The sequence below is a fragment of the Triticum aestivum genome, chromosome 5D (assembly GCF_018294505.1).
Source record: "Triticum aestivum cultivar Chinese Spring chromosome 5D, IWGSC CS RefSeq v2.1, whole genome shotgun sequence".
NCBI classification, from domain to species: Eukaryota; Viridiplantae; Streptophyta; class Magnoliopsida; order Poales; family Poaceae; genus Triticum; species Triticum aestivum.
This window is the reverse complement of record NC_057808.1, coordinates 554,914,004-554,926,568: the sequence shown is the minus strand read 5'-3', so window position 1 is coordinate 554,926,568 and position 12,565 is coordinate 554,914,004. Positions and strand designations below refer to the sequence as shown.

Below are 12,565 nucleotides of genomic sequence, written 5' to 3'. Positions count from 1 at the left end.
AGCTCCCTTCTGCTCGTCGGTAAACCCCTCGGTCAATATAGTCAGGTGTTCCTGTGAAGCCCTATTGCGATAATGTTTCTTCTTCTGCAAAACAGACAAATGATCATTTGTTGCCATGTTTCAGTATCATGAAAATTTAGTTCCTAAAAGACGATTGCAAACTCAATGTGACATTCAAACTTATGGGGGGGGTGGACAGTTACCTCATCGCCATCTTTTGTCCGTCCAGTTGCGCGATTCTGTTGCGGTAACTCCATGAAATCATCATCATCGTCTTGATGATCGCCGCGAGCCATTGTGCTGAGGTAAGAACAAAACAAAATGTCAGGGTGAAAATGAAATTATGAAGTAAGCAGTTGCCACCTAACAGAATGTACTTGCCACATGGGCTCAATTGAAAGTGGCAAAAAGATTAGGCAATATCATAGGAACACCCACATCCCCTATGATTGTCCAACAAGAAATGTGGCAACTAAACACATTGGCTTCATTTGAAAAATGTACAGATCATAAGGCACTTAAAACAAATGTTGAAGTTGCCATGTTAGCACAAGATAGTGGAAAGGAAGGCACACATCTTCCACTGCACAAACATATAATGTGGCAACTCACACGCTGTCCTCGTATAAAAATGAGTTGCCATATGTTCAAAGACAGATGTACTAGGTTGAAATTGCCATGTTAAAATGGAAGACAATTCAAAAAGTGCTGAAAACATCCATTGAACAACCTGTAATGTGGCAATTCACACACTGGACTAATATTAAAAATGAGTTGCCATCTAATACAACCAAATATGTTCAGATATCACTAATCATCATGGCAAAAACACAAATTGAGTCTATAGTACAGCGAAGTTGCCACATTATCCTGCCTACAGCATGGCAACAGCTATAGTGTGTTCACAAAAATAGTTGCCACATGAAAAGCATATTTGTGGCAACTGACACAGTTAACCAGGAAATTAGTTGCCATCCAGTGCGGATAGTTGCTGAAACTGCCATGGCTGCCTTTATACTACACTTTATCCTACTTACAGCATGGCAATAGCCATAGTGTGTTCACAAAAATAGTTACCACATGCAAAAGCATATTTGTGGCAACTGACACAGTTGATCAAGAAATTAGTTGCCATCCATTGCAGATAGTTGCTGAAACTGCCATGGCTGCCTTTATACTTCACTTTAAAATTCAACTACCTAGATCTAGGGTTCATTGGTAACTATCATAACCTCAAATTCAACAACGAAAAACTTCCCCCACTGATCGCAAATAGCATTCCGAGGCAATACATGACTAACAACTAGAAAAACGCTTGCTCAATCGCAAAGCAGAACCAGGATGTGGCTGCGGACAGGCCGAGCCACACCGGCATGAGTGGCGCCGCGGCGGCGACGAAACTGCGCAATGCCACCCAAAACGGCAAGCACATGACTCTATCGCCGACGGGAACGCCGGAGCACCGCGAATCCGCCGGAATCTCGATGAATCTCGAGTGGAACATTGTCCACGGAGGAGAGGGGGGAATGCAGGCAAGGAATGTGAGCGTGTGGGAAGGAGCGTTACCTTCAATCTGCAGGCACTCCGGCGAAGACGCTCTGGTCCGACGAGTCCCACCGACGGCTGCGAATGCCGTCGACTCTTCCGCCTCCGCCGCCGCCTTCTCCTCTCGGCTTCTCTTCCAATCGAATGAACTGCGGGGTGGGTTGGGTGAGTAATGAAATGGGGCGAGTAAATGGAACCGTGAGGGGAGGGGGGCGAAGTGCGAGACGTGGTTGACGGCAACCGCAGTCAGGCGAGGCATGCGGGCGCCAAGCAGTTCCACCACACGCCCCCGAGTGGCAACTATTGACCGCGGAGAGGAAACCGGCGTGTGGGCGAACTCTCTCACACACCATACACGCGAGTTGTCCTACGTGGCACACAAAATCAGCCAAAATGTGCCAAGATTCGTGCAGAAATCTTGTGGGAGAGTTGGCTAACGCCCACACGTGTGGGCGTTAGTGTTTTTGTTAAATTTCCAGTTGTAGTATGTTAAATTAAGTTGTATGATGAACTCAGTGTGGAAATCCCGGCGAACTCCGGCTATGTGACTATGTTTAATTAAAGGTGTGAATTGCTAGCTTTCAAAATCGTGGTGAATTCTGATCCTGATGCGGGATCTGTTCAGTCTCCGTGTGTTTTGTCCCATCAAATTCGTTCACGGGAGCCCTTATACGCGTTTTGTGGGACGTGCGGTTGCGGGATCTGCTAGAGATACTCTTACGCATTTATAATTTCAAGCGATCCACAAACTATAAATGGCAAAACCTGAAGAACAATTGTCGCATGCCTTTTATTCATGTATAGTTTTTTGCGGGGTTTATTCATATGTATATATGAGTACAAAATCATCAAAGAGGGCCATAAAATAGCAATTACGAGGAGTGAGAAATCAAACAGTACACACCGTACAACAATCAATACGACTACATTGACCGGGCACCTGATATCGATAGTACCGAAGTATGTACGCTCGGCCGTTTATTTGGTTATTAGTAATCAAGCTGCGGTCGTTGTGTCACGTAAAGACCCTGCTCGACGATGGACGACGCGATAGATGAGGCTAGGCGGCCGTGACGGCGATCTTCATGCCGGACTGGCAGTGTCCGGGGATGCTGCAGATGAAGTAGTTTGTGCCGCGGGCGAGCGTGACGCGGTCGGCGCCGGACTTGTAGACCTTGGCGCCATTGGCCGGCTTGGCGCAGGCCTTGTACCCCGCCGCGCTCACCGCCACCACGTCGTGCGCCGTTGCGTCGTACTTGAACACTGCACGCATGAAAGGTCTATCAGTTTGCATGCTGGATAGTGCATCATGCATGCATGCACTTGCAGGGACGGGTGTAATACCTAGGACGTCTCCGGCCTTGAAGCGCTTGCCGGTGGGCCAGGAGTTGGTGTTGAAGGACCAGCCGCCGCGGTCGCCCACGTTGAACACCGCCGCCTCCGCCACGAGCGTGCAGAGAAGAAGCACCCCGAGGACCACGGCCACGTTGGCACTGCCTCTTCCCTGCGCTGCCATTGCTAGCTAGGTTAGCAGCTACCGATCAAGCCAGCAGGTACGAGGAGAGGCAGGTTGAGAGGAGAAACGTTGAAAGGGAGGTGCGGTGGTGGTTGGCAATGGAGTTGCCGGTGCGGTTTTATAGGCCCGCCGGAGTGGAGGCGTGAGGGCAAGTAGGCCCGGTCGGACGGCCGAAAGGGGTGTGAAAATACTGGTTTTCTTGGGAGGGCTCTAGTATTTTTCTTGCGATGGCGTAGAGTAGAGTGGAATGGGGGTTGGCCAACGACCCACAACAATGGAGGCGCGCCATTACTTTCGTCTTTGGACCCGACCGACTGCGACAAGTCATACATGAGTAGACTTGGAAGAGAACGTTTGATGGCAGCGTGACGACGGCAACCCGGCCACTTAGCCTTAGCGTGGACCAAAAATTTATTAGTAACTATGAACACAAAAGTGTGGAAGCAAGAAGTGGAGTCCAAGTATAATTGGACTGCGCACTATACGTTTAATCAATCGATCCATCTCTCTCGACCAACAACTTCAAATAATCTTACCTTTCCCACTTTTCCTAAACATCACGCGCCTGAAAAATTTCGATGCGAGAGCATGATACGTACAATTATTTTTGGCTCTATAATGTCGGGCGAGAGCCTGTTTCATACAAAAGTTCATCGTGTTGGTCGATTTCCACTTTGACCCAAGCGTGAGACGGGCAGTCCTTGGAGCCGTGAATGAGCAGGAGCTGACGAGGCGGCCCGTTGACCGGGCCGACAGCGGTCCAAGGCAGGGCGGGGTTGGCGAGACGAGCGCGGTAGTGCGAGGTAGGAGCACGTGGCTAGCCCGGCGTCGATTGGCGGGTGTGGGGAGGAAGAAGATGAATTGTGCACAGTTGGTTGCGGCCGTTGGATGAAGAGATCTAACGCTCTAGAAATTCGGCTGACGCAAAAATAATAATTCAGGCACCTGACTCATAGGCGGTCCCGAACTTCCCACAGGAGTACTGTATATATATATATATATATATATATATATATATATATATATATATATATATATACTAGTAGAGTGCCCGTGCGTTGCCACGGGCTTTTGAAATATTTTTGTTGAGTTGTATAAACATAATGACTGTTTAATTTCACATGTAGAGATAATATAGCATGGAAATGTCGGTGCCTTGTCACGTGCCACGAAAATATTTTGCTGGAATTATGTAAACATAATGCATGTCAAATTTCACATATAGAAATAAGATAGCACGGGCACAATCGGGTGTTTATCGTAGTCCAATTCACTTGCAATGTAAATTGATAAAAAAATGATAAATTAACGATGTATACATATAGAGTGATGATCCAACTAAAATTCTATTACAAATTAATATCTAGTTGTTGCGCTTAAGAAATTTTCACACAATTCTTTTATGGAAAGATATACAGAACGATGTGTTCTCGTTGATGGACATATACAGAGGGGTTACAACTTGCATTCCTAGAGCTGGCGACACAATTCTTCTATGGAAAGATATTCCGATCGATGACGAACCCCTTTCCAACAAGCTGCCACACATGTTCTCTTTCACAAGGGAGGAGGATATTTCTATAGTGCAATTCCAAGACAGACCACAGGCTTTTAAAAACTTTTACCTCACTCTATCAATCGAGGCGCTACATGAATTAACATATCTGCAGAATCATATGAATGATCTCTACTTGGAACCAATGATGACTGATGAATGGATTACTTGTTGGGGAGATGTTCAGTTTCGGCCCAGGAAATTCACCAACTTCTTCTTCAGAGAACTGCAGCCACCCGCATACATCACAATGATCTGGAAGACAAAGTGTATCATGAAACTTAAAGTGTTCACCTGGCTGATGTTAATGGACAGAGTCAACATAAGGGACATGCTCCACCAGAGACATTTTGATATTGGAGTCACTCCTGTCTTTTATGCAACACCACACCACTGGAAACGAACAAACACCCATTTTTTGAGTGCACCTTCGGTGCAGTCTATTGGAACTCCATCAATATTCAATGGGATACCTACTTGGAGCTTCAGGAGATGTTTGATGCAGTGAAGTCTTCATGGCCACACCCATTGTTCAATGCAATCAAAGTCCCGGCCGCCGGGAACATTTGGAAACAAAGGAACAGATGCTACTTTGACAAGATTGTTGCATCCTTGTATGATTGGAAAAGAGCACTCAAAGCTGACTTGAAAAATCTCAAATTCAGAGTTAATCCTGAATTGGTCTCCTTTCTTGATAGCTTCATCCCAAACCTATCTCTGTAAATCATAGTTGCTTTCTTTTTATTTGCTTCTTGGCCATGTAATTACCCAGTACTTTATTTTGAGTAATATATAACAGTAGGAGACTCCTGTTGTTTTCAAGGTTCAAAAAAATAATAATTCCTGCAAAATATCAGGAATGTTGTTTTTAGCTTGATTCCCATGATATTTGAGTAAGTATAATAAAAACTCAGTTAGCCTCTTCACGCTCATTCCCCTCGCTCACCCACTCCACCAAATCCCTAGGCCGCGGCGGCGACGCACCTCCCCCTCACTCGCGTCGGCGAATCAACCGCGTCGCCGCCCTTCTCCTCAGGCGTCGCCGCCGGGCCTTCTCGTCTGCGTCGCCTCTCCCTCTCGCCCGCATCCTCTGCGCCACAGTCGAGCCAAAGTTGGATATTTTAGCGAGGTCGAGTAGGAGCGTGAGAAGCGCGGGCACGGCGGCCTTGTCCTGCTCGAGGAAGGCGGCGACGGATGCTAGCGCTCCTCGCCGCCATCGACCTGCAAGGAGGAGTGCCTTGTTGGACGCTTCCATCTCCGATGCTGCTGGTACTCCTCCGCCGCTACGAGTGCCCCGTCACCTGCGCCCAGGTCAGCCGCGAAGTCGAGCTCCCCATGCTTGACCTGCAAGGTTATCATCCTTAATTTTCCCCACACCTTTCCAATCTCTGGAGCCTAGGATTTGGGGAAAGGCAAGGGGAGATTCTGGAGCTGATTGTGATTGTGATTGTTGATGTGGATGGAATATGGATGTAGATGTACTGTGGTCAAGAACTGCTCTCTGCCGCGGGAGTATATTGGAAAGGCTGCTGCTGCTGCCACTACCAGCCGATTCGGGCATGGTAAAGACCACTCGGTTGCACTACTCCATGTGTAGATGACTGAACTTGGGTGTGAGCATTTTGATGCCTCTGAATTTAGTAAATTCAGTACTCACAGGAGTACACTTTCAGTACTGTAGGAGTACATTCCCCCTAGAGTATTTGTAACAGGAGTACTTTCAGTACTGTAGGAGTACTTGTATTGTTTCTTAGAGTATTTGCTTGGAGTAAATGTTGTAGTTTAACTGAAATCAACATTTCTGAAAATCATGTTTATCAATGGGTTGTAAGTACTGAAATCAACATCTCTGAAATCATGTTTGTCATGCTGTAGTATTCTTTTTGTCAGGATTTTAGTACTCTTGCTTGGCTCAAACCAAACTGATTCTGCTGTAATACTCATGCTGTAGTATTCTTTTTATCATGCTGGAGTGATTGATCTAGTGGGCTCAAACCATACTGATTTTTAGAGTATACTCCATGTTACTTCCATTTCAGAGCACATTCTTGGAGTGGATCTGCATTTCAGAAAGTTAACAAGTGGGAGTACATGGAGTACTACATTTTAAGTCGAGGAGAAGATGGTGCCTGCTCTGTGATGATGACACCAGCACCTACGACTTCCTCGACCACCACCACCATGATGACGACTTCCTCGAACGTGGTGAGTACTCCTCCAATGCTTGTACTCTTATCAATGTTTACTGCTGTAATCATGGAGTAGTTAGCTGCTGTTATCATGGCAGGAGTAATGCACCATTAGTTGGTAAGAAATAATGTCAGTATGAAACCTCTCGACAGTAACTGTTTTTTTGTGAGGGACAGTACATGGTTTCAACTTTATTTGCCCCATTCCATGTTCTGAAATCATTACCAAATCATACGAAGCATGATAACAATGTTCAAGCTGATTTGGTGAATCCGTAGATTACATCTTACTGTGTGTTCCCAAAATATTCAGCATTGCAAAACAAAGAAATATTAAATACAAGTTTCACTATGGATGATAGTGTGAAACAATATATCATATTTTCTTTTTCCTGGGAGCATCATGGACCAACTTGTCAATGTAACCTCGGTTGTATACTACATCTACATCCCTGTCAATGAACATGTGCACTATTGAACTATCTATGCATCTACATCTCTATGAAGATACATATACAACTGCATCTTGGATGAATACTATTGTTAGTTTACTCGCATGAGCCATTCAAGGAAAGTAGTCTCTCAGTTCTAGTGTACCTAGATGTACGATGAAACGAACTTGTGAACCAAAGCAATTTGAGTTGACAACCGGACAGAGGAAGCGGGCAAGAGATGATTTATTTATGGGCGATGATGATTTGCTACAAATACATATACTGCTACCTTCCATGCATGTCAGCATCTGATGCTACCGCTTGATTCCCTGAAGATTGAAGAACCACCCCCTGCCATTAACAAATCATTTCATATAAACTACTGTACCTAGCAATGTAAAAAATACAAAAAGGATAAAATCACTAACCTGTCATAGAAAAAATGGCACACTCCTGGCCGTCCTGCATGTTTTGGCTTCAATTTCCCTCGCCTTGCATGTCACTGCGTCCTTAAGAAAAAAAACACATTGATAATTATAATTAACTTCGCCTACAACAAAACAGAACCAGCAGAAACTCATCGCTTTCATTGTCTTCAAGACCCTCATTGTCCTCTGATAATATAGTTTGAGAGAAGTCCATATTACCGCTCGAACTTGTCTTTGGCTTCACTTTACAAACCTCAGAATTGTGTTCGTTCAAGTTTCATCCTTCAACTTTATAAATCATTCATAATTATAAGGGGTCTGCTTCAGTATACCCACCTTAAGTGAGTCAATGGTGGAGATTAAAACTTACCCCTAAGGCACATAGGACTTGATGGTCAATTTAAGTACTAACCGCTTTATTAATCGGTGTATGTATGGCCCACATCGACATTGTACTTTTAACTTAAACATAACATATACTTAGGTAGTTACTTATCGTCGAAAAATCTAATTTATGAAGGGTAGGATTTTAGTATTATATATGAATGACTCTGCCCGTTTTTCTCTCTCGCCTCACACATGCCCCCTTCCAGACCATATCGCCACCGTCTCATCAAACCACACCAAGAAGCCAACGTCCCAATCTACTAACACATCAAATCCCACACCAGCACTCACCTCAGTACGACCCATGACAAAGGACATGCTCCATGGCAAGGTAGGACTCCTAGCAGGCTACAACATGGAGCCGACGAAGAGAGAGATGATGACTTGTAGGAGATGCTCGTTGGCGCAGACCAAGCGAACAACCTGACATGCATCTGTGCAGAATTTAAGTGCATATTAGTGCTTGCTCCAAAATGCTACTATTCAAATGGTAATCGTGTAACCTCGTTTTTAGGATGTTGGGTTGTGGTTGCTACCTGATTTTATTAACCTGACATGCTATCACATAAACACTCATCGCTTAACAATTCAAGATGTTGGACATGCTGTTAAGTTACTGGTGTTGCTCAAATAATATGTGGCTAGCCTAATATGAACCTAGGTTCTATTTGATGATCTAAAAGATGTTGCTGCACATACCGTAGTACATTTACTACACATTGGATTTGAAGTACTATATTTCAGTTAATTTATAATGTATGTGCTTCGATGAGGCAAGTGTACATCACAACAAGCAGTTGTGTGGCTCATCACACCAGCTGTAAGCTATTAGGAACTGATGGTTATAATTTCAGAGATCTTCAGCTGAAACATTGTTCAGCCGACAATAAAAATACATATGCTTGCAGCTACACATACATATCTTCTAATCCACCATAGTCCCTCTTTTCTGACTATGTAATTACTAAGCCCCCAACCTTCTCTTATTTTATTTATTAGAACATGCCGATGTTACATTATTCTGAACTTCCCATCTTATTTATTAGAACATGCTGATGCCACTGAAAATTATGATTACTATATCCGCACAGCCTCATACCTGGACTACTTGGGTAATTCTCATCAACATTTCGTATGAAAGGCGCATCAAGCCCTACCTGATTCCCCTCGCACGTATGATCAGAACCTACAGGGAAGGGATCAACAAAAAGCCGTAAGCTGTATACAGAAACAAAGATGAACACCCATAAGCATAAACTGTTTCGTATGAAAGGCGCATCGGGCAGTACCATTTGAATTTTCTGGTACATATGCGCCATAAACATGTGTGAGATTACTCGCCGCGGGCAACGAAGCAGCTTGATGCACACCCACCCGTAGCAAACTTGTTCCGTCTGATTTGTTCTTGCCTGGATCAATACAAAGCCAATGATACATAGGCAACAAAGTATGCAGGCAACATTCTCAGCATTGAGTAACTATATCGTCAACATTTTCCTTTTCCCTTTTATCCTCAGCTACCTAAATACCCAGATAGAACTCTGCTTGCCCAACAGCTCCACATGCTCTGACTTCTTCTGTCTTTTTAGCTTCTCCTTGTTCCTCCAGCTCTCGGCTTCTCAACTTCTAATATCTTTCTTTCATCTGTACATCATCACATGTGCGCTATAGGTGTGCCTAAAGATGCATTTTATTGCCACTAACAAAATGGTGAGCTATTCTAAAAAAAGGCACACCATGATAATTAAGGTAAAACAAGGTCGAGTCTCATGGGCAGTACTACAGACAAATAGGAGTCCTTGTTTCCTGTAAGAGGTTCATATGGAAAGTTAAGGCAGTGATAATTAGTAAGACTGACGCTCTGAATTAAAGCCGATTGGATGAGGTAATTCGTCAAAGAAGTACAATGCGAAGCTGAAACAATGCAAGTGAATTAAAAGAGGGGCTGATGGGAATCGAGCTTCAAGCGGCGACATCCTTCGTGGCATATGTAATACAACCAATTCAGTTCAAATATGTATTTATTATGTTAGCATGAAGGGTAAAAAGAAAGGGGACAAACTAATCTTATGTTTAAGCATACAAAAAAAAGTAAAATCTAAATAGTGATGTGATCACTTCCTTTTAAACAGCTGGTACGATCAGGTCAGCAGATTGAAAAACTATAATATTTATAACAATGGAATAGATGGGCTACTACATTACACACTTATGTTTCTACTCATTCAGTTGAGGAAAATCCATGATGCACAAAACAAGATCAGTTTCATCCATCTGATTGTTAATGACCACAAAATGACATGATACAAAAGAAAATAGCATGTGCATTTAATAGAAAGTGCTTGTGCGTTGCTACTGGCAATAATGGAGATAATTGAATACCATGTGAATTTAACGCAAAATGAAGGTTCCAACCAAAGATTCGAAATACCCAGCACCTCCATGACATGATAATTTAAAATGATATATGAGTGAATATCACCAAAAGGAGGACCTCCTATGGTGTAGGAGGCTTAAATCTGATATATCAAGATCAAAATCTTCTCACCATAATGGAGATAACTGAATACCATGTGCATTTAATAACACAAAATGAAGGTTCCAACCAAAGATTCGAAATAACGAGAACCTCCATGACATGATAATTTAAAATAACATATGTGAATGTATTTGTACTATAAAGTTATTCAATGTGCCATGTGATAGGAAAGAGAGAAAATATGCCTAGGTAGGTTCTTACTACAACTGTTGCTCCTGCTACTAATTAGCAGTCACTTCAATCAATAGCTAAAAAGTATTTTAATGTTTTTCTCTGACCCTGCTCTTGGATTTGATTGCAGACTTGATTAGCCTTACCGAATCTTAGAGTTGCTTCGCCAAGGCGTGTCGTTTTTCGCCTTCCCATTGCATTCAACAAAATATTTTCCTATCACTCCCTTTAGCTGATGGTTCATCCCCACATAAGATGTACCTGATGCTCCCTGGAAACCACATTTGTGTATCTTCTGTTACATACATGAGATTCTCTAATGCGTGTTTAGGCAGGAGCTAGCATATTAGGAATGAAACATACAAGCCCAGTGAACACTGGATTCACGCACAACCACAGGAAATCCCTCCAACCTAAACTAACCTGTGAATCCCGCTTCGGCGAGGCGGGTGAGGAGGAGGGTTACCAGAGGCTGGAGGAAAATGAGAGCATGGACTGCGAGCCGAGCATCCCCATCGCTGGCGAGCTGAGCATCCCCAGCCGGTAGCAAGGGACAAGGGAGCAGTAGGCACTGCGTACCTCCATTATTAGAGATTAAATGTCATGTCTGGACTGACCTTTCCTTCTTCCTGGGCAGCCAACACTTTGTAGTTGGAAATAGTATCAGTTTACACTCCTGATGAAGTGGTAAAAATACATAATTGAGAAATAGATTTACCCTGATAATTGCTTGCACTGCACACTTCCTTACATTTGAATTTGCAGATGATTCTTCAAATGGGAGATGTTCCAAGTGATTACCTGATGTTTCAGATAATGATCAGGATGATTGACAAGGAAGAAATGTTCCACAAGCTTGCTAACTGATTCATCGGGGTCTGGTGGTATGTTCCGTACAAGACCCTACAATAAAAACACATTGATGACTCAGAATCAAAAGAATAATCAGAGAACCATTAATCTAGATAAGATCATTGCTGTATGCAACATTCTTTTTTCTAGCAAAGAGATCTAAACCGAGCTCATGTATAAGTTGCAGTCATAAAGGGATCCCATGGCCTCAATCCTCATCTCCGTCTCTCTATTCTGATCTGATTCTCTCCGTCTCAGATCTGATTCTCTCCGTCTTGAACCAAACAGAGAAAAGAGGGGAGCTGAACCTGAGGGAGGAAGGCGATCTCATGGTGGCTAACGCAGGAGGAACCGGACGACGGGAGCACGGTGGTTGATGCCTAGGGTTTAGCGCAGGTGGTGGCGGCGTCTCCCCTCAGAGATCGACGGCGCGGCGTCTCCTCTGGGAGGTCGGCGGCGTGCGAAGGCGAAGGCGTACCTCAGCAGAGGTGTCCCGATGGCGACCCGGAGGTCCACAACGATGGCGGCGGCGCCTCCTTTAGGACCTTGACGGCGGAGCCTCCTTTAGGACCTCGGCGGCGGAGCCTCCTTTAGGACCTCGGCGGCGGCGCCTCCACGACCCCTCGGAGCCGGCAAAGGGATCCGCGGCTAGCGCCTGGGATCTGCCAGGCGGCGGCGTTCGCGTCGCGAATAGATCGAGGGGTCGTCGCTCCTTCACCACGATTATAGGTCAGGACGAATCGCTCGTACGTGCGACCAAACTGCTGGTTTTTTTTCGTAGGTTAATCTTCGTAGAGTTTTTTTCTAAGCGTTTTTTCCAAGATGGACCGAGTGGGAGGTGGGAATCGACAGTGTGGGCATCGTTTTATTTTGTTTCGGCGCTGGAACCAGGGCGGGATCGCTGATAGGTTGGAGGTGGGAGGAGGTACCAAAATAAACCGGGTGAGGT

General features: G+C 44.5%; 1 protein-coding gene and 2 long non-coding RNA genes across 11 annotated transcripts; 1 reads left to right on the top strand and 2 right to left on the bottom strand.

Annotated features, from left to right (window-relative positions):
* Nucleotides 1-2,311: 2,311 nt before the first annotated feature.
* LOC123126187 (chemocyanin) lies at nt 2,312-3,161 on the bottom strand. The gene is made up of 2 exons (XM_044546567.1): nt 2,890-3,161; nt 2,312-2,808 (listed from the first exon to the last, which is right to left on the bottom strand). Exons 1-2 carry the CDS (start codon nt 3,059-3,061, stop codon nt 2,606-2,608), a joined length of 375 nt encoding a protein of 124 aa, XP_044402502.1. The 5' UTR covers nt 3,062-3,161; the 3' UTR covers nt 2,312-2,605.
* Nucleotides 3,162-5,128: 1,967 nt separating this feature from the next.
* On the top strand, nt 5,129-12,139 carry LOC123123823 (uncharacterized). Its single transcript, XR_006460834.1, has 4 exons — nt 5,129-5,927; nt 6,093-6,178; nt 6,656-11,648; nt 11,905-12,139. It is a non-coding gene; the product is annotated as an uncharacterized lncRNA (long non-coding RNA).
* LOC123123821 (uncharacterized) lies at nt 6,696-12,340 on the bottom strand. 9 transcript variants are annotated; one of them, XR_006460830.1, is made up of 9 exons: nt 12,095-12,340; nt 11,483-11,667; nt 11,188-11,407; nt 9,344-11,035; nt 9,154-9,240; nt 8,346-8,488; nt 7,668-7,748; nt 7,529-7,590; nt 6,696-6,864 (listed from the first exon to the last, which is right to left on the bottom strand). It is a non-coding gene; the product is annotated as an uncharacterized lncRNA (long non-coding RNA). The 9 variants fall into 9 exon arrangements; XR_006460832.1 differs by having other exon boundaries at nt 11,188-11,440; nt 11,566-11,667; XR_006460829.1 differs by having other exon boundaries at nt 11,188-11,667; nt 11,925-12,161; nt 12,214-12,258.
* Nucleotides 12,341-12,565: the final 225 nt, after the last annotated feature.

Bases quoted from the DNA above. Each gene is read 5' to 3' on its own strand.
- LOC123126187 (XM_044546567.1), bottom strand. From the start codon at position 3,061: ATGGCAGCGCAGGGAAGAGGCAGTGCCAACGTGGCCGTGGTCCTCGGG. The intron at 2,809-2,889 runs GTATTACACCCG...TCATGCGTGCAG, and splicing joins CAAGGCCGGAGACGTCCTAG to TGTTCAAGTACGACGCAACG.